Below are 22,555 nucleotides of genomic sequence, written 5' to 3' on the forward strand. Positions count from 1 at the left end.
GTAATACAGGTGCCCCCCCTAGGGCTACTGTGAGTGTCAAGTTAGATAAGGAACGGTTGCATGCACAGCGAGGCCTCGGCAAATTAGCTCTCGTTAATAAGAGAGTCATTTTCTGCCCCTTGAGTTTTATTTGGTAGAATTTCTTGCCTTCATTTGAAGATTTATTCAGATAAGGCTCTCTGAAAAGTTTAAGGCATTATTACGTCAAACACAACCCAGGACATAAGAGTGAGCACTGGTAGAATTAATGAATCCGAGCGTTCCGTTTCAGGAAACATTTTCTTATCTTGAATTCCACCATCCAGGACCTACTTCTCCAACGTCAGGCCAGTAGAACTTCCCCAACAGTGGCACAAAAACTGTGTGCCAGGATAAACCAAGAAACCAACCCGTTACCAATCGAGTTTTCCATTTATAGCCTACGTCAGATGTCTCACTTTGCTTTTAAAATGAAAAAGGCGTTCAAAGAAGGATAAAGTAAATAAAATAGGCCACCTGCACAAAAAGAATGGACGCATAATTATTTGCACAAAGCATTAGAAAATACTGTGATATTTTATTATTAAAAATGCTGCTGAAAAGTTTATACATATGTGTCCAGCCATATATATCTTCTATCATTACTTAAGGCAAAATCAAAAACAAAATTGCAAAATAATAACCCAAGAAACCATTAAACCCTGCGTGCCTCTGAAGGTCAAGAATAAAAGCCTAGGAAAGTATTTTTTTTTTGACTTATTTTTTTCTCATTTTTTTCTCTTTTTTCTCTTTTTTTATAGATAGCAAGTATATTTTATTCTCATAGAACTCTATGAAGATTCTATAACATCTTTCCATGTAGAAATAAGATATCCTTTAAGGTGTATTAAACTGCTTTTGATCATAATCCTCTGTAAAAGCTAAAGTTATTCACTTAACAAGAACTCTTTTTTTTATCCTTATCCAAATGTCACAAGCCTGATACATTACTGTGCATATTGCTAGCAGAAGACAATTGGAAATACTAAACAAATACTGGAATTCACATTACAGACATACTGGACCGACACCGATGCCAACCATCACTTCCTTCGTGGTTTCATGGAGAGCCTATTTGCCATAGCCCAGCTGGGGTAATACATAGCTTGCAGAAATGGCCTGACAATAGCTTTAGAAGATGATGAACGGGGGGACAAAAATCTTACCCATGACACCTCTAGCTGCAAAAAGGGAGTGTTGCTTCACTGTGTGCAAAGTTGGGATTCTAATATTTCGCATAGGTATATACAGAGAATCACTCTCAAATTTAAACCAAGATAAACCACACAGAATTTATTGTGTGACTCTTATATGCATTTCTAAGAGCTGTCTTTCTCTAGAGGGCATTTTCAAACACTCTGATATATATCACTACAGTTTTAGTTTAGGGGTTCAGTACTCAAAGGTGTGCAATGGGGCAAGGAAGTTGGACTGTCTTTGTGGAGGATGCCCAATTTAGCAATGACTTTCAAGACTGGGTTTCTAGAATAAACACAATCAAGCCCAGAGACACTATCTTCAAATATCTTTGGCTACTATTTCCTGATGTTGCAATAATTTTTAAAAGACAAATATAAAGGAATCATTGTTATTACTTTTTCCTCCCACTTTATGACACTCAAAATATTCCTTGAGGAAAATTAAAAGGACAATGAGAAGATGACAAGGTGTTGGAGGGACAAATGTCTAGTCTCCAAGTTGCCAATTCAAAATGGGTGAATATGTTATCCTGACAGTGAAGCTATCCTAACTTCCTGCAAAACCCATGCAAAGCATTTTTAATCTTCTGTCTTTTTTGTTTTCTTTCTATGATATTCATTGATCAGTGACTGATACACAAACCCACAGAAAGTAATATTTTCAGACAAGCATATGTTTTATCCCATAAATGGTATAAAGAATAAAAAACCCTGCCTACTGATAAATAAGGGACTTACTGCTTCAACACAAAAGGAAAGACACATGCCCTCCTTCAATCTGATTAGCTAAGCTGAGCAGGTACCTTACCAGCCAAACTCTTCCGCAGCTGCTGGGGAACACAGAGCCGTATTTACTCGGCAGGGCACGGCCCCACCAAAGGCAAGCTTTCTTTCCTTTTTGGCAGGACCCTGGGGTGGGAAGCAACTCTTCCTAAACGTATTCAAAGAACCAGAACTACAGAACGAGATTTGTATTTTGTTTTTCCTGCTGTCGCTCTGCATGTGCGTGTCTCTAATTCAAAAAGCTTTAAATAGACTCCACGTTGGGGATCCATCTTTGTGTGGCAACTTCATGAAGGCTTAACACACAAAAATAAAAGTTTCCTAAAACAACAGTCTCCTAAAAATGCTGTCTCATGCACTTGTGCAACCTGAAAAGGGGAAAGAGCCCAGCCACACAGACGGTCTGGGTCCGCTGTGTGACACCACGTCCTCGTACAAATGAAATGCATTAGAAAACCCCGTGTCTTCGTTTACCACAAGTAATTAAGAAGAAAATCCTCCTTTGTCCTGGAGGAAACAGAGGTGATATGACTAATGTATATATATACTTATATACATACAGACCACAATGGAAAACACAATCTTGCTAAAAGCTCTTTCAAACTGAAAACACCAATAAAAGCTTTTTTGTCCGTTTTTTGTTGTTGTTGTTTTCTGTGTGTGTTTTTGTTTAAACTCACAGCTATATACATTTTTCTTTACAAAGTTTCTTAAATATAGTTCAGGCTGGCCAAACATCTCTTTGCACAGAACTATACGTATGTTACTGCATAGTCAGTTCTTTTATTTTAATAATAAAATTCTACTTTGCCTTCTCTCTAGATTACAGCTCCATATGCTGGGTAAAAGCCCATAAACTCTTTCTTCACTGAAGTAGAGCCATCCATCATATGGCACATAAAGAACTTTTTTTTTTTTTCAATCATAATTAAAAAAAAAAAAAAAATCGTGTCCCTGGCCGAGTTCTAGAAGTGTCAGCTTCGATTGTTATGTTGGAAACATCCAAGTCCTTGAAAGGGCGATGTCCTAGTCACACTAAACGTTGGCTGGAGTGGTGGAGATCTTAAAGCAGTATTGTAACAGCAATGTATACTTTTCACATTTCATAGGGTCAGAAGTTGATCTTGTCATACCGGGAAATGCCAATGGGACGGGTCCGGGGACGCGATGACCGCCCTTTTGCTCTTTTGTCTCAAGTTAGTGGGATGAAAAACATTCCTTGTGTGGAGATGCTGCTTCTGTCTTTCTGTCTCTCTTCGATGCTGCTGAGGGGAGGAACAGAGGGAAGGGAAGGGACCCACAAAGCTATACTCTGGTGGTTGAATGTCCGTGGGGTAAATTGGTACTGTTTTGCCCTCCACTGAAGGTATTGAAGGTGTGCAAAGGCTGCATTCCCGTCAGTGTGTTTGGGATCATGGTGATGGTATTTGGGGTCATAAGAGGGATGTCATCTGGGGACCGGCGCAGCGTGAGGGTGTAGTCTGGCGGACAGGTGAGCCTCAGGGTGTCGTGAGCCTGCAGCGACTCACACTCATGGTCGTGGTCCAGCTGTTTCATCTGCAGGGACATGATCTCTTCGTTCTGGATGTGAGCAATGTCGTTGGTGGTATTTCTCTGGGGACTGGGGCGCCTGTGAGTCTCGTGGCGTCTCTTATCCTTCTTGTAATACAGTGCTGCGAATGCCAAAATGTTGAGGAAGAGTAAGGATGCCCCCACGGCGATGGTGACGCTTAATTCAGTGGAATAATCCCGTTTGGTTTCGATGAGGACGGTTGTGTCCTCGGGCCCCGTCTTGTGAGGGTCCTTGGAGTGTTTCGGATTGTTAGCGGGAGTGATCGCTGGGCGTTTGGTCGTTGGCCATATCTTCGCAGGAGATCGCCGGGTCCCATAGGGGAAGGAGGTCATGTCGGGAGGAGGGACCTTGGTGGTTGTCGAAACGTACTGGAATATCTCATTCAAGTTGTGCAAGTGAGGGACGAGTTCCAACCAGAAAGCCACTTTCGTAGCTCGGTAGTGATCCCTTACTCTGGGTTTCAGGCCAATATGCAGATAGAGCTGGTCTTTGGGGTTATATTTGGACCAGGCCACTTCCTCAAAGCGATTGGGTTTCGTGTGAATGAACTTGGTATCCTGAGGAACTGGCTGGTTAGGGTCACTGGGGACAGAAGGAAGAAAAAAAGAGAAAGAAGGTCACATTCTTCCACATGTGACAAGTAAATCTTTTTATCAAATAAACTGGGAAATTATGATCAATTAATCGCACGTTTGTTGATGAGCACCAAGTAACCAAGTAGCAATAGATACATTCTGCTTTAATCCAAACAAGGCTGCCATTTTGTCTTTTCCTTAAAATCCCCTCTTACCTTTATCTTAAAAATAATTTCTGATGGCCATACTATGGCATTTTCATAACATTTCAATTATTTTTAAATGCATCAAATTATCTTCAACAATGAAGAAGGAAAACAAAATGTGTCTAAGAATATTTTCAGTCTCTCAAGTTTAACTACTTTTGAGCCATAAATCCCAACCAGAGGTGATTTGCCCCCACGAGGACAATTGGCAACGTCTGGATATGTTTTTGGTTGTCATAACTGGAGGGTTGTGTTATGAATGGGTAGATGCCAGGGGCACCGCTGAACATTCTCCAGTGCACAGGACGGCCCCCCACAAACAAAGAAGTATTGAGTCCAAATGTCCATAGTACTGAAATTGAGATATCCTGATTTAGAGGCAATTGTTCAAAAAGTGAGTATTCTCTTCCTTGCTCAAAGATTGCTTCTAATCAATGACTAGATATGGCAGTTTTAACAACTAAAATATAGGTAAAAGTCCAATCAGAATAGGCTTTTGTAATTACAAAATGCTAATAAATAGAAATATGCATTATTTGTTTGCTCTCTATTTTAAGGAGAACTACCTATACACTTGAAAATCTTTTGAAGACTGAGTCATGTAAAGGTCAAACAACATTCCATTAATTCTAAGAAGTTTGGTAAGATAGTCCTTTTAGATGTGGTGAAGTCAACCTGTTTAGGAGAAGTAAGACACGATGCAAGAAATTGAGGGTTTTTGTAGATGCTAAGTGTGTTTGGCATCAAACAATTTTCTTCTTATTTACATAAGTGGGTACAGGCAGAAGGAGAATCATCAAAATTAAAAGACAATCCACAAAACATGGTGCTTTAAATATCTTTGCAACCACCTCTTTTAAGATAACAAACAAGCCCCGAAAGATACCATATTCTCATTTCTTCCATTTTTTGTAAAGTTGGTAATGTGAACTGTAAAACAGATTTCATCTTAATGTTTATTTGTTTTGAAAAATTTGAGATTACCCATGGAAACATTCCCCTGGTGGACAGTATTGAACATTCAGACCTGATGTGCAGACCCAGAACAAGTGGGAGATACAGCACACTAACTTACTGCTCTGGGCGCTGCAACTTCTACCTTCCAGGTAATCACTCCTTGTCAGCACTTTTATGAAGCTGGCTCCAGCCACGCCTACTCGCTTACACGCCGGAAAGCTGGGGGACCAGAAGGTCCTACTTGAAGATCTCAAGTGTGCAGACATTACCAGGCATTGTGCAGGCTGCAAACCACGTGCTTGACCAACAGGTACGACATCCGCTAAAGGAAAGACTTGAGCCCTCAATCCGAGGCTGTCAAAATCACTTGCATGGATTAACCTCTGCAGCTTTCCCTCTTTATAGCTGTGAAATCTCGAGCAAATTCTTTAGCCTGTCTTGGCCTAATCTTCCTCATTTATAGAGTAGATAAGAATATTGGGGTTGGAAGTAAGTCATGAAGGTTAAATAGTAACTACAAAATTCCTGGCATATAGTAAGAGCTTAAAAAATATTATCGCCTTCTGCCAATATATAAATTAGAACACCCAAAGATTGCTTAGGGAGAGGGGACTATAAAGTAATATACTGTATATACCCAGAGTATATACAGTGTACTATACACTGTGTATAGTATATGATGTATAAAAATGTACTGTATACCACATACACTGTATTATACACTGTATATAGTATATAAAAGCATACCGTATACCACAGTATATATAGTATACTATATACTGTATACATATAGATATAAAAATATATGACGTATACATATGATAATACATGTGATACACAAGAAAAAGAAAATTTACCTCTTAACTGAGTACATACTAAGGGCTGTGCTTTTATTTTACTCATAGAATGAAAAAAATACATAAAATTACAGGTACTCATGCAATGATCTTTTTTATTTATGTGTTCATTTACAAACATTAATATATTTAAAAATAATTCGTTTATTATTTTTTAAATTTTTATATGTTTTAAAAAATGTTAGATTCAGTATAGCACCTTGTGTTTCTTTTATTTGAGTCTTTTGAAATAAATTTTTGAATAATTCTTATTTAATTGGAATCTGCCATGGAAACATTTGTCATCAATTTTTACTGCTGTAAAAGAAATGAAAGGTGGTGAGGATTCCTACTATTTTTCCATTGATTTGGGTTCACTGCACTGGGCCTATTAGATGTGTTGACTTTTTATTAAGGAGCAGACATCTGGGAAAGAGAGTGTTCTGTTCGTCTGGCTATTTGGCTATTTTTGACAGAATTCAGTGTATATTTGAAAGGTAAAGGAACACATTTATTTTGTTCTCAAAGAACAGAGGGGAGGATTTTGAAAATTCTGATAAGTAAGGTTGAGCCTGATACAATTCAGCTATTAAAGCTCTTGGAGATGCACAGTCAGAAGCTAAAAACCAAGATAAACTCACAGAGCTTATGAAAACCCGTCATTTTCCTTGTCAAATACTCCAAAGACAGTAAGATCTCTAAGTGGGATATCAACGTCTTGTTTTCAGACTTCACTTAAGCATATGGTGTGTTTTAGTTCCCAGGAGTAAAACTGAAGATTATAATGAATAAGGATAGAAAGAAACAGACATATCTTCTCTCCCTAGTAAAAGCCTCCATGCATATCTTCATCCATATTTCCCAACACCTAACACATACGTTTTCACCTCTCATATTTCATTTGAGACACCATCGTGGCAGCAGAGAGTTGAATGTGTTTCTAAGATCTTGTGGATTATTTTGTTTACTAGAGATAGGTAATACTAGTTCTTTAAATGTATCAGTAATCCCTCTGATACGCTCCTTTCGATGGTATGTTTCTCCTCACACATAAAGCAATGTCGTGGCTGACGCTTCATTACAGACCTCTAAGAAGAAAATTAGCCTATGCAGCAAGAATACGTGTTCAGTGACAGCTATGCAACAGATGTTCATTCATTCAGCTCAAAATATTTTTTTGGCAATAAAGGTCACTTTTAAAACCAAATTTATGCTGCAATGTTCTCTGAGCCATCCTCCCCATGTGCCTCTTTCCTGCTTTTTGCAAAGATTTCACAAAGGTTGAATATAAATTAATCATAGGACACCAGAAAATTCAAAAGTAGAAATGGCCTCTGAAGCATACCTACACCGAAGTCCTGAGAACAAAGATGACAAATCGAAATATATGTTGGTTTCACTGGCCATTACAGAACTAGCCCTCCATCCCTGACTTCCAATAGCATTTAAGGCCTTTGCTATATAATGCATCATTTGATTGCTTCAAGTGCTGCTTGTGGCCATATCTTCTATAGATACCAAGTTTCTCTCTTGTTCCCTTTTTATGCACTTCTTCCCACAAAGAAATCAAATTGCATTGGTGTTTGATCAATGAGCATCTGAATTCTATGCACCAATCAGGCCTCTTATTCCCAAAGAGATTTTATATGATGCTGATTTTAATTCTTTATAGTCCTTTGCAAGCCTTGGAATTAGCTTTAATTTTTTCCTTGACATTATTTCTCATTTATCAAACTCTCCAAGTCAGCCTTATTTCTATCCCAGTACTTAATGTTTTGGCCTACATTGTTCTTATCCAGCACTGTTTTTTTTTTAGTCTTCTAACCTGGATCATTGAAAGAGCCTCCTAGCTACAAAGGAATCCTTGTCTGTCCTTCCTTCCTTCCTTCCTCCTTTCCTTCCTTGTCCTTCCCTCCCACCCTCTCTTCTCTCTCTCTCTCCCTCTCTCCCCACTTCCTTCCTTTCCCCCTCCTTCCTTCCTTCTTTCTCCCCTTCTTTCCTTCCCTCTCTCTCCCTCGTTCCTTCCTTCCTTCCACACCTTCCACACGCACACCCCAATATTATTTTTCTGTGCTGGACAAAAAACAAAAAAATGTTGGCATACCAGAGACACTTAACGTTTAAACCTAAAGATAAGGTCAGAACCGTTAGCTTTGGGTATATGAAAAGAATTATCAGAACACTTCGTCCTGGCAAATGTACGAACAATTAGAAACACAGGGTGCTGTTTCTGAGGTGTAGATTTGAAGTCCCACCAAATGATAAAGAAGGTTCTGATGTAACATAATCCTGTCTCCACAGCAATGTGTTGTGATAGATGGATGAGAAGATATTCTTATAATCAAACTCTTGTCTCTCTAGTGCTTAAGGGAACAGTTGATGGTACTCACTTGTATTCCCTCATATTCTGTGGGCCATGGCCTGAGTACGTGTTCTGGAGAACAGAGTTAAGCATCACACCTCACATAAAGAGATATGATTTATCCTACGCTGTTCCCTTACTGGCACGATTTTGGCTCATTCTCCTCACCTGGACCACACGAAGCAGCCTCCTGGGGACAAGGATATCCTCCTCTGCACAGGCTGATCATGCCACTACCCTATTTAAAAGCAATAACTAGCAACTACCTTTCAAGCTTTTGCCATCCATTGACAAATACCTAAATCACTAGACTCTGCCCATCAGCTAGATTTCCTGTTTTCTTGTTAAACCAGCTGCCATTGAAATGTTTTCCCCTATTTCCTTACATTTGAAATTGCACCTTGCATTGGACACAAGAAGTTCTGAGTATCTTTCTTTAAGGATGACTTGGGTCATTCCAATGACCTTCCAAATGAATTAAGAAAACTCACTGCATTGATATCCCTAAGTATGATTTCAGCTCTGCTCCACACAGACTGCAGGAATAAAAATAGCTCTTGTTTGCATAAAGTCCAGATTCTTCAGACCGACATCCAAGGCCCTCCATCATGTGTATCCTGTTCCCTCAGTGAGATCTCTACCTGAAGGTTTGGTTTCTGGTGAGATGAGAACTATTCCTCCAAATTGAAGTCCTTTCTCCTTCCCCATCTGTTCCAGCTACTTTAACATCTTTATGAAAGCCAAATACACCCTAAACACATACCACTAATGGCCACATGAATATATTTGGCCAGTGATTAATATCATGCTATTTGACATCTCCACATCTATGTTCCCCAAGCGAGGGGCATGAACCACGGCCTCTAGGCAAAGTGATATTAGGAAACAGAGTTAGGGCATTAAAAAGCACTCAATAACAGAACATGGTGGTATTTTCATTCCTGGCTCAGTCTTGGATAGGTCCTCGTGAAGGTGTCCATTTGGTGCTAGCAGTTCTTTACTATCTCATGACACTAATTAATTTCCTCTATCTTTTCCTCTTTTTTTAAACAATGAGAGAGCATCAGCGTCAGAGCCTTTGGCAGGCGAGAAGAGCTAACGAGAATCTAATGGCTTTATTTGGATTTCAGGAGTTTTTTAGTGGTTGAGTTAAATTGATGATGAATGATACTAGTTTTCCATTTAAGAATATCAAATAAAGTTTATTTCCAAAACATGTAAGGGAAAAAAGAATATGTGGTTTTAACAAAAGTAAGTCATGACTGCGTGTTTCATTATTACACAAAGAAGGATACGTTTCGATGGCAGTGTAGTGAAGAAAGAATGGCCAGAGCCATGGTTTGGGGAATGCCCATTCATTTCTGCTTCTAGAGAATGCAGTACTTTGCAAGGGCGGACATCACATATCTGAGTTCTATGACACAACTGGGCATGGTCTTGCCTTTAAAAGGTGTTATGAATTGAACTGCTCCCCTCTCTAATTAAGACATGCTGAAGTCCTAACCCCCAGTACCTCAGAATGTGACCTTACTGGAAATAGGCTCTTTGCAGACGTAATTAGTCAAAATGAGATGAGGTCATACTGGAGTAGGATGGAATTCTAAACCGATATGACCAGGGCCCTTATAAGAAGATGACCACCTAAAGATAGACACAGAGAGAGACTGCCATGTGATGACACAGGCCAAGACTGGAGTAATGTAGCTGCAAGTCAAGCAACAGCAAAGACTGCCAGCAAACCTCCAAAAGCTAAGACTCATGGAAATATTCCCCTACAGGTTTTAGAAGGAGCTCAGCCCTGCCGACACCTTCATTGTGAACTTCCAGCATCCAGAACTGGGAAACAATCAATTTCTGTTGTTTTAAGCCACACCATCTTTGGCTCTTTGTTACAGCAGTTTTAAGAATCTAATAAACAAGGTTTATCTAAAAATACTTGTTGATTTGACTTCAATCATTTCCTTGTCAAAGACAGAACCTATTGGTGAGGCAAGCATCTCTCCTAAATGGTTGTACCTTCTCTCTTCCCCACTGCCCCCATGAAAGCCTTTCTTAGACCAAATTTGTAAAATCTGACAGTTCAAAGCAGGTATCCATGCAACACGTTTTCCACTCAATAAACATGCCATACTTTTGCCAAGATGACAAAACATTCTGAAACCATTTCCTACCACAGAATATTTGGAATCATTGTAAAGGATGGTATCTGCTAAAGCCCTATGCATGGGAACCTTCCTCATCTCCCATCCTGTCAATAGAGCTTCATAAGGCTTGGGCACTGCAGGGCTGCTGCAGTGGGGGAACCTAAGGCTGCCATCCGGCATCCGTGGGAAGATTTACCACCCCTCGGAGCCGGAGCAGTGAGCATCTTCATTTTTAATTCAGTACAAGAGGCTCAAGGTTAATGCAAAAGCACACACAGGTAGAACAGAATGATACCTCATTAATTTCCACAATTATGTTATTAGACAAGAGAAAATGAAAAGGTGCCACGATATTTGTAGCTGTTTAAGATGTTGGGGGGTCTTTTCTCTCATTGTTTGCAGAGAATCTGCTCAGTAGAATATTGGTGGACCCTGTTGTACGTGTAGCTCTTGTATATTTTCTACGAGATCTAACCAATGAGCTTTCTTTAGATATATCTATATAATGGATAGATAGATAGATAGATAGATAGATAGATAGATAGATAGATATGAGATATCTATCTATAGATATGAGATATAACAGAGATATGTATAGATAGATAGATATGGATAGATATGAGATATCTATCTACACATAGATGTTATATCTCTCTATATAGATACATATAAGAAATTTATATTGATTTATGAAAGAAATATGTATAAATGATATATAAGTGAATAAATATATTTGTAAATACATGTATATATATGAAATAAATCTCATAACTATAGAGAAATATTATGTGAGTATAGGCATACAGATATATATATACATATTATGTATATACATACACACATATTATTTCTTCATAGGTATTATGAGATTTATTTCATTCCTGTGGCTACACAATAAATACAATTTGCCATGTGGCACATGTGTTTTGATAACCCTATTATTTACTAAATGAGGTTAGGTCCTATTTAGATTTGAAACTCTGGGGTCATCTTTCAATAGAATTGCCAAATATGTCTAAATTCTGCCCCAGCAGATAGGAAACATAGAATTTTCAATATGCAACCAGCATTCTAGTAAAAATCTGGTTTGACAGAAAACAATTTAGGGGTAAAGAAAAAACGAGGGCCCCACAGATGTTGGGGAAAAATGACTGCTATTGTGCGTGCATGTGTGTGCTTGCCTGTGTACCGTGGTCTATTGTGTCATGGAAACAGCACTTACACAGAGGAACCATCAAGCTAGAAGTAGGGCGATAACCTGAGGTGGAGAAGAACATACCCAGTTTTGGCGAAATTTGTCCAGTACGTCATGACCACTGCGCTGAGCATGACATCATTCTTGGAGAAGTTACAGCTGAAGAGTTCAGTAGGGCCAATCATGGGGATCCCAAACACATAGGGTACTTCGTCGCCGTGGGCTGAGTCTGCCCAGCTGGGCTTCATTTCGCTTTGGCAGTGGTGGTAGAAGGCGTAGAAATATGTTGGAGAGCCATACTGGGCGTGCAGGTCAGCTGTGGCCACAGCGGGGGCCACCCACTGGTGGTCCGTAAAGAGAGCTACCAGGGTTTTCCGTCGAGTTTCCGGGTTTTCCTTATCTGCCCAGTCCGTGTACATGAATTTAATGGTCTCCCGCAAGGTGTCTTTCCCCTCCGGATAGCCATAAAGGTTGTCCACAAAGTTGGACACGGAGAAGTCAAAGTCGTTGGGCGTCACGCCATCTTCATTGTCCACTATGCCGTCAACAAACTTTAAGCCTTCCCCTTGGTTGACACCAAGCATGATGTCATAATTAAGGAACTCCCCCTGCTCCATCAGGATCTGAGGGTCATCTGGGATAACATCCCCGTCGATGACAGGACCGAAGGAAATGTGATATGTGGCCGGGGTGATTGTCTGCTGAATAAGCTCTTTGTAGTTCTTATTCCGAAGGCATTCCACCACGTCCGTGGTATCCAGCATGTTGCAGCCGACTTTATCTGCCAATATCCGAGTGTACTTGGCAGGCTGGTAGTTCACTGCCCAGCTGGACAGGGCGGTCCCGCTCTGGATGATCGCCTTCTGGAACAGACCTGCAGGTGCAAAATTGTGTACATGCAAATGAAAACCCAAAAGATAGAAAAGCAGCCTTTACTTAGCAAAGAAGGCTCTGATTGTCTCTCCGGCATGTGAATTTCTGGATACAGTGGCATTCAGCTTTTTCAGGATCTCTTTCACTCATTTCCATCCCATTTTCCCTACCCCCGCTCCCACTGGACATTGGTTTTATGGGATGTTCTTACACACACACACACACACAAATGCTGTTTAAGAAAATGAAACTACATTTACACTTTCGCTGTGGTAAAAATATGTAATCTCTTTATCCTTCCACAATTTAGTGTAGTGTTTGCTTCTTCATCCCCAGATGCTATAAATAAAGCCTCTCAGAGCAATCAGATCCCCCATTCCATAAAAATATGCTTTGTGGCAATAAGAAGTCAAAAGACATTTTGTTTCACTGGCAAAAGCAGGTACCACTTCATAACGAGGAAAAAAAATCCACTGAAATCAATTTCAGAGTACAAATTCAGGGATGTATTTCTATTTCCACCCTCAATATATTGGAAGCATTACAATTTTAAATTAAATTAATTAAATTAGCTATTCCTAAAGAAATCCTCACTGGAATGCCCAACTAAAATGTATTTTTCAAAAAATCATTAATTTCAAAATTGCACCCATTCAAAGCCCAGATTTTTGTCTAATTTATTCTGCCACATTTTAAAAACATCTGTTTGGTGAGAAACTTGAAAAATCTTGAGCAATTTTGAAGAGTAAAATTTGAGGACTAAAATTCTGTGTAGCTTAAAATTTTCCATCAGGTCAGTCTACCACATGAATGTCTCAAAGTAAAAAAACAAAAGAAAACTCTATTTTTAACTACTATAGGACAAGAGATGATGGACTGTAAAATCACAGCCTTCAATTTCTTATCTGTTCCTGCCCTTTCCTTGAATTCCAGCACGATCTAGCTCTGACGTCTCATGAGTTGCTGGAAGAATAAAGCATTCAGCTGGGAGTCCAGAAGTTCACGCCCTGTCGATTTTTAAGGTCATACAAGCAATCGAGTATAAGGAAAAAATGATTGCAATCAGGAAGATGCGATTCTAAAGGTTGGAGGATTGCCCAAAGATGACACACAAGGCTGAGACTTTAAATTGATCTGGCTTTGCCCGATACATCATCAAAGTCATTTGGGGGCCAATTTCCCAGCGTCTATAATTCTGTCCAAAATGTGCAAGTATTGGCTTGTGTGTTTAGCTTTAAAGATTACTGTTTTAGAGCACCTTAAAGAAATGATGTCAATATTTGATCTCTTGAAGACATTCGTAAGTTAAAACAATCAGAATTAGGAAAATGCTGCTAGAGGTTACTTGCTTTTTCCTCTCACAACTATTGGCCATGATTGAGTTAGCAGTGTATATATACTTGTATGTTAGGGAAGTAATATAACGCTGCTAAAACTTGAAGAATTGGATAAAGAAAAAAAATCACCTAAAATTCATACTAGAAAATACAAGTTACATTAACATTTTAGCATAATTCCTCTTGGCTATTCTCCCCCACTGCATTGGTTTGTTATGCATAAGTGTGTTAAATATATTCATAGCTTTTACTTTGTGTTTTCCAGGCTATTGTATATCTGAAGCATGATTCTTAAAACTAGTTATTGTTCTTTTGAATAAATGCACATATTCTTGAAAACTTTCTTGTCTTTTTAATCTTTTAGCTTTTCATTTCATTCTTTGCTATGAGAATACAGTGGCGATCATCTTCATGAAAACATCTTTTCCCATGTGTATATTGATTTGGCTAGACTATATTGCTAGAAGTGGAATTCCTAAGCCCAACTGTCTAGATATTTTTGTAATTCTTGATTCTATTGCTGGCTTGTTTTTCAAAAGCTGCTTTGCAGAAATGACCGAGGCAAGGCATTGTCATAGAGCAGAATCATTTCCAATCTGTTGATTTAAGTAATTAATACCCTTCCTCCAATTAGTTTTGGCTCATATGTGTTTGGTTACTACTGAATTTGGTCCTGACTACTTTCTAAATCTAGAACTATGACTGTATCAATTGAGAAACGTGAAAGTTTAAGTATTTTCTAAAATGCTATAAGAATGGATATTACCAATGATTTAACTGATTATTCACATTTTCCTTTTTTTAAAATAAAGGGTTAATACAAATATTAGCCTTTAATTCCACCTCTCCTTAGCCTTATGAAATAATCTACAGCCCTGTCACCCCTGATTTGACTGATGGTTGCTTGTCTGTTTCCTGCACCAAGCATCCTATTGAAATGTGAGTTGTGAATCTCATTACTAAGCTGAAAATCTACTTGTCAAATCGATGCCTAGGACTAGGAAAATTTCTACTCCAGTTGAACATTTTTATTTCCTAAGGCCTGTTGAATACCCTCAGGGGAAATTTGAAGCACAACAATACAAGTTGAAAGTGGAAAAGCAGTTGGTAAGTGAAATACCAAATGTGACAGGCAATCAGGAATTTCCTAACAGTTTCTCAATTCACAGATATTCATGAATCCCTAAGTGAAAGTTTATTCTACCTAGAAGATCAAGACTACCCTCCACTCTTCCCTAATTTTTAATAGCTAAAGAAGAATAATGGGAATATGTTTGAATCTGGGTCTGGGAAGTCTGGTTTCTTTCTTGGCTCTATCACTTGCTGTGTGACCTTAGGAAGGTCATGCGATGTCTCTGAGCCTCAATGTCCTTTTCTATAAATGACAGTTTTGGAGTACATGAGCTTCAAGGTCCCTTTCAGTGTTACAGTTCTTTGATTTTTATTTTATTAGAATTCTACACAATTTTATTTGTTTTTATTTTTTTTAATTTTGTTACCTTTTGACCCCTTTTGCAAGATTCTTTAAATAAAAAATAATTCCTTTGAAGTTTCAAGTACTTTTGATGTAAATGGTTCAAATAGGTATGGTGCAATTCTGAAACCAACCAATGACACAGAAGGAAATATAACACAACCTTGACGATTTAGATTCTTATTACGAATAATCATTTGCACTTGCCAAGGTATCCCAGGGCTGGGTTTTCCTGTGTCTTACTTTGCAGGGAGAGCTAAGACGTTATTACCATGTTTCTAGAACCAACTGCATCCAATCCCAATTGATTTCTCTTTTCAATCTCTCCTCTGACATTGCTTGGAACGTGCATCCCCACTGCATAAGAGGTAATTGCCTTGAGTTAGCCCCTAGGTAAAAACCTCAGGGGGCCGGCCCGGTGGCACAAGTGGGTAAGTGCATGTGTCAACACTGCGGCAACCCGGGGTTCACTGGTTCGGAGCCCAGGCGCATGCCAACGCACCGCTTGGCAAGCCATGCTGTGGTGGTGTCCCATATAAAGTGGAGGAAGATGGGCATGGATGTTAGCCCAGGGCCAGTCTTCCTCAGCAAAAAGAGGAGGATTGGCAGATGTTAGCTCAGGGTCGATCTTCCACACACAAAAATAATAATAATAATAATACTGTACTGTATAACTGAAAGTTGCTAAGAGAGTAGATCTTAAAAGTTCTCATCACAAGAAAAAAAAGCTTTGTAACTATGTGTGGTGAGGGATGTTAAATTATTGTGGCGATCATTTCTCAACATATACAAATATTGAATCACTATGTGGTACACCTGAAACTAATATGTTACAGGTCAATTATACCTCAATTTTAAAAAAATGGAAAGAAAGCCAAGTTAAAAGAAGAGAATGTAGATATATGTCATTTGGGGGATTTTGCATGGAGATTTCTAAGAGACTTATGGCAACTTCATCATGCACCTTGGATATGAACTTTTTGCGTGTGCTCATTCCTCAGTCCTGGGGGTGGCCTGCCCTCCATGAGGCTGCCTTTATTACCTTCTGAATAGTGGGACAAGGTCAAGAGACTGACACAAGAGGCTCCCGCGCCTGAGCCGAAGATGGTCACCCTCTTGGGATCCCCACCAAAGGCGCCAACGTTCTCCTCAATCCACCGCAGTGCTTGGATCTGATCCAGGAGCCCATAGTTGCCTTTGGCCGCCTGGTCACCGGTACTTAAAAACCCTACAAGAGAACACAGGGTCTTTTAGGTGGTCAACTATAAAAAGCACGTAAACATTGTTGCTATTTGAAAAGATATCTCACGGTTGACCCTGTTCATTCTTTTCTTCCTATAAATGAGAAACAACATCGTAGAACAATTTCTTGGCAGAAAGGATTATGTAAACAACAGTTATAACGGTTATTGTTTTTGTTGACACTATGATAAAATGTCTCATCTGTGGGTACATACCGGCTAACCTATAAGGCAAAATGAATCTGAAATATTTAAAACACGTGACAATATCAGAAACTATGAATTTCACTAGATTCAAGTTATCATTCCTGTGCATATGTCCATTTTCCTTTGAAAAATACAAAAGATTCCTAAAAGAATGTTTTTGGATAAAAAGTGTATGTGTGTATGTGGGAGGTGAGGATTTGTGTGTTGGTATCTGTGTGTAAGAGTGTGTGTACGTATACAAAAGTAGATTTTTCCCATTGAATTCATTATTAATATTTTAACTCCTTTTAATGCTTAAGTTTCAAAGTAAACTACAGATATCATAAGATCTCACTCTTTAATAGTTTAGTATGCTATATTTAGTATATTTTCCTATACAGAAAAAAATTGTAGTTACATACAAAAACTTATAGTTCTTCAATCTCATTTAAAAGCCAATGCATATTCAAATCTCCCTAACTGTCCCCAAAATAGCACGAGCTGGTACACTTGATTTTAAAAAGGAGGATTCTGTAAATTGAGGAACTAGATTTCACTCAAGGCATCAAATTTTTAATTCTGCCTTAAAAGCTACATGGGGCATTTATTGTAGCAGAGTGATCCATTTTAGATATTTATTTCCTTCCCAGTTCCTTTCACATTGAAGAAAGATCTTGACCTGGAAACACTGCTTTCCTCTGATGCTTGCAGTCATTTTGTTAGAGAGACACACTCTCTCATATTCAGCTCCAAAACTATAAATATTTTCTAAAGCATCCTCCAAGTTTAAATCATCGCACACACTTTAATCCGACTTTATGTCCAAATCCATGTTGGATAAGCCTTTTGAAGAAAAAAAAAAGTCAGAAAATGTTTTTACCATTTCACATTCTTATTTGCCCCTGTGCAAACTACCCAATTACGATAATTTCTCTTTCTGTACCATTTCTTTATTCTCAGGGCCATGCGACTCACTCATTTAAATTAATGCTTATTAAGGTCCTAGGGCCGCCTGCTGCAGTATATACATGAAGATGGACTGATCTGGGCCCTGAAATAGCATAAATCAGAACCAGCTCCTCCAAATACATCCCTAAAGAAAGCCGACAGCATGCCAAGAAGCTCTTGAGTGCCAGCTTCTAAAACCTAAAACATAATCAGCAAAGGATGAAGCCCTCTGCCAACCAAGGGAGCGAGCCTTCCTTCCCTAAGCTTTCCCGGGCACCTGTGGAAAATGCACTAAGTGAGCCAGGAGGGGATCAGAAATGAATGGCCTGATTCGAAGGAAAGCAGCAGGAAGGGGCTTTTTGTTCTAAAATTACAATAATCAGGACTCACAATCCCCTGGACCTACAAATAGATGCAAGATGACAACCACCAGGTTGTACATTTATGGCACATCCCTCAGATCCAGCCCTCTCTCAAGTTCCTAGGGATTGAGCTGAGAGTAGACGATTAGTGGGAATGTTCAGACGTTACCAACCCCTCCCTTATTTAATTAGCAATTACTAATTAGTGTTTCATGCCAGCAAGTGTTCTGTGGCTCCAACATTCATCACTAAACCTTTTACACAGTTTCTCATAAAATGAATCGTGCTTTGCTTGGGAGAAAAGCCTCTTTCATGCGGTTTTATGTCTGAAAGGGGTTGATAATGGCAGTTTGGGTGCCGTATAATAACCATAAGACAAGCCTCTCTTTCCCCATTAAGGAGAGAGGTGATTCATTCCTAAAGCCTTCAGTAATTTTCTGGCAAAACTGTTCTGTTTTTAACACATCCCTCCTCCATCCGCCTCTCTGCCTCTCTCGACTCTCTCAGAATGACGAGCGTGAGGATTTGCGACATACGGTAAATCACTAGCCTTTATTAAATCAGAATCCCTCCCTCCCTAGCAAAACGTGACTGCTGTAACCTCTCAAACAGGAGGCTAATTAATATTCCGTACCCTGCAAATCTTAGTTCTTCTAAGAGCATCCTATTGAAAGGTTTGATCTTTGCGATTCTGAATTCCTTCCAAGAGTCCTGAGGAAAACAACTCTCCATGCATCTCTGAAGTTTAGCAAAGGAACATGGTTTTTTTTGAAGCTGGTGTTTCCATAGTTTCTGCCACGGAATCTTCATTTACTGCAACATCCAGGGATTGTTTTTTCTCCACTTTTAATCTAAATGATCAAGTGGGCAGAGTTTCCGTTGCAGGTACAGAGTGAAAGTAAGCAGTTTTATTTTCTCTACCAGAGCACATTTCTTTCCTATTCTGATTGTCAAATACGGCATTTGAAATAATCCAGACATATGATGTGTGTGTAGGTTTACTGGCATGGAATCCCATGAACAACAAAATGGTAGCTACTAATCTATTTGGAAGCAGCCCCACACCCTACCAAAGACGAGTTCTAAGAGAAACCTCTTGAGAAGTCTGTTCCCAGTGGAGGATGTAAATTTCCATACACGCTCTAGGTGAATTAATGGAAGAGGCCCCTTGACTGGCTAAAACCAGAGATTTTAAACAAATAGTTCCTTTCATTGACAAGCACTCTCGGCTCCAAACCTTGGAAGCATTTCAGCTGATGAAACATTTGGTTTTTGAGATTTACTATCTCTGAAATGAAGCTTATAAATCAGTAACCTCTCTCCCCAACAATTGAGTGATGAAGAGAGATACAAAAGAGACCATTTGAGTTCAGACATATTAATGACTAGATTGATGCCCAGTTTCATTCAACGCACTGGAAGGAACAAAAAATTGTATATACACACAGAATATAGGCTCAGTTGTTGTGTGATTATTTTAAAATGTAGTTCATGGAAAGGATGCGTAAAAGACAGAAATCACATTTCCCCCTGCACGTTGAATGAAATGCATATCTTGTAAAAATGAGCATTGTATTTGGTCTTAAGATTGCCCTAGAATAGAACGTTTCAGGTTTTCATGATAGGTAATCATAATTTAAAGTTTTCTTGTTCTTTTGAGTTGCACCACAGGGTTTAGGAGAATGATTCCAGATCACGTGGCTCTCCACACACTGCAAATCAATGCTAAGAAACTCAATGGGGTCAGGTGGGCTTGCCCTTTTGATCATTTGTAATATGACTTTAAAACCACAATCCGTTTTCTTTTAGGAGATAATTCATTACATAAGCAGAGTAGGTGTTTTCTGTGTGCCCGTTAACCATGAGATAATTGCTAAGTGAATATAGAAAAATGCTTTTGTATTTTTAGTGTGTGTATTCACCTCTAATTGGTAGAATTAATTTAGAATCTCACCTGCATTTCTAAAAGAATTCTATATAAGGATATAGACAGATACATGTATAATTCTATATATTTTTCTTATTTCTGCAACTCTGATCCAGAAGTTCTATATCTATGACTTTGTATATACATATACGTATATAGAACTCTTTCAGAAATGCAGTTAAGACTCTTAATTATTATTAACTATACATACACACATATATATATGTATGCATAGAGTAGCATGAGGATTTGCAATATAGGAACACCTCCCTCCTGTGTGTGTGCGCGCATGCACATATTTAATTTAATGGAGTGAAAGCAAAGAAGAAATGTTTCAATAAAAATTCTTTAATGAGAATAGATAGAATTTACTTTAGGACATGTAAATGAGCCCAAAAAGAAATCTGTGTGATGAGAATTAGAGAAGAGGTATAAAAATGAACATCAGTCCAAAGAATGCAAATCTATATTCTTTGATGTTGATAGGAAACCAGTCATTCACTGGATGCATTCATTTCAAGGGGAAACAAATTTTCTTATTGGAATCGCTTATGATTTAACGAAAGGGCATATACTTATAAAGGATGAGTTGGAAGGAGAGGAAAGCCATATACTCAGATTCTGTGGGTCTGAGAGGCAAAGCTGATTGAAATTTAGCGTCTCTAGTTTTACTTTTATATTTCTTTAAAATGACACGACTAATAGCTGACCCTCTTTCTAGTATATCTAATTATCACATCAATATTGCACAGGGTCAAATTCTATTTCCAATGTCAGTAGAATAAATCTAAGACAATTATGAAGGACACATGATTTCTACAGCACAAGTTTCCAAATTTGGGGTCCATTAAATTGTTAATGGGATTCCTTGCATTATTTTCATAAAGTGTATTATATCTCCACATAATTATTTAGAATAAGGCTGAGCAGGTGTTTTAAGATACCTTCGTTGAAATTATGTTAATTCACAAAACTAAAGATGATATTATGGAAACAAAATATAAAATAAAGTTTGTTACACAACATAGATCAAAATATGAAAATAATTGCTAAATAAGTTTCCCATTGATGAAAATTTGGGAATGGCGAGTCTGGAACCAAATCTCCTTTGAGCCAACTTTAGATTCTTTTCCATGCAAAACCTCACACTTGAACCTTTCTCCAGATTTGTTGATGACTTGCATTCAGTTGGCTGTCAAATCCTTTCGGTTTTGTTTCTTAAATAGCTCATACACCTCGTCATTCCTCTGAGTCACATCCCAGTGGCTGAGATAAGAGTTTCAATTCCCTCCCTCATCCTTGCTGCTTCCAATCCATTTCCACACCATCAATCTAATCATGGTGCTCCCAAACTCATAAAAACCGACAAAACCCATGAAAATGAAAACTCGAAGCCCCTTGACCCAGAAGTTCTATATCTATGACTGCTTTCTATAAAAAAATCTTTATTTGAATGTACAAAAATAGCTACCCAAGGATCTACAATTCTTATTAATTCTAATTTTGAAGACAAGGGAAGAAAACCATCTCAATCAATGTCCATGAATAGGAGATTTGTTGCGTGAATTCTGTTGGCTGAATCCATATGATAGGAGGCTCTTCATTTGTTTAAAATAATAATGAGTATTTATATATGTGGACATAGAAATGCATCTAAGATGTTTCAAGAGGAATCAGTGAGCTGCTGAATACGATGTCATATGATCCTATTTTTATTAGCATAATAAAATGAGTGTGTAAAACATAAACTCTGGAAAGAAATCAGAGAGTTAACTGTGTTTATCTCTAGGAATGTGGTTATAGAGGATTTTCTCTCTTTATTTTAAATATCTGTTTACATTCTGTTCACAATTTATAGCTCTTTCTTCAAACTCTCTCTCTCACACACACACACACACACACACACAACATAGCAAGTGTGTTTTAAAGTCAAATCCGTTAGTTGGACTTCCAAGGCCATTCCTGGTAGTCCCATCTCCACATCTCTGGCCATGCTCTGCATAAGTCTGTTAGCCTACAAACCCACCACATTACTTGTGAACTGCCCCATGACACGCCTTGCGCTCTATATCTCTTTGCCTTTTTATATGCAGTCTCCTACATCTCGGATGCTCTTTACAGGGCTGCCATGAGCTTGTAAATTGCCTTGCATACCCTGCCAAAACGTGCCTTCCTTCTGTAGATATGGCCTCACCCCAAGCTGCACCATTTGCCAATGGAGCACAGCGCCATCTGTGGTCAACCCCATCACCTCGCTGGTCTAGGGCACTGCCATTTCATCTCTTTCCCTCCACCAATGCAGATAACTTTTCAAAAATTTCCAAATCATCTCAGTTCTCTCAGCACAGTAAATTCTTTA

At 38.7% G+C, this 22,555-nt stretch overlaps 1 protein-coding gene across 5 annotated transcripts in view; it reads right to left on the reverse strand.

Annotated features, from left to right (window-relative positions):
* Positions 1–504: 504 nt before the first annotated feature.
* The window catches only part of NLGN4X (neuroligin 4 X-linked), a 294,305-nt gene continuing 272,254 nt past the window's right edge, over positions 505–22,555 (reverse strand). For 3 of the 5 annotated variants that reach the window (XM_058535384.1, XM_058535386.1, XM_058535385.1), the window contains 3 exons: positions 16,575–16,760; positions 11,933–12,722; positions 506–4,155 (listed from right to left, as the gene is read on the reverse strand). In XM_058535384.1, coding sequence (XP_058391367.1) covers positions 3,306–4,155; positions 11,933–12,722; positions 16,575–16,760 — 1,826 coding nt within the window. In that variant the 3' untranslated portion in view covers positions 506–3,305. Of the gene's footprint in view, positions 4,156–11,932; positions 12,723–16,574; positions 16,761–22,555 lie in introns of all 5 variants that reach the window. The other 2 variants (XM_058535388.1, XM_058535387.1) reach the window with 1 other exon arrangement.

This window comes from Diceros bicornis, chromosome X (assembly GCF_020826845.1).
Source record: "Diceros bicornis minor isolate mBicDic1 chromosome X, mDicBic1.mat.cur, whole genome shotgun sequence".
Lineage (NCBI taxonomy): Eukaryota > Metazoa > Chordata > Mammalia > Perissodactyla > Rhinocerotidae > Diceros > Diceros bicornis.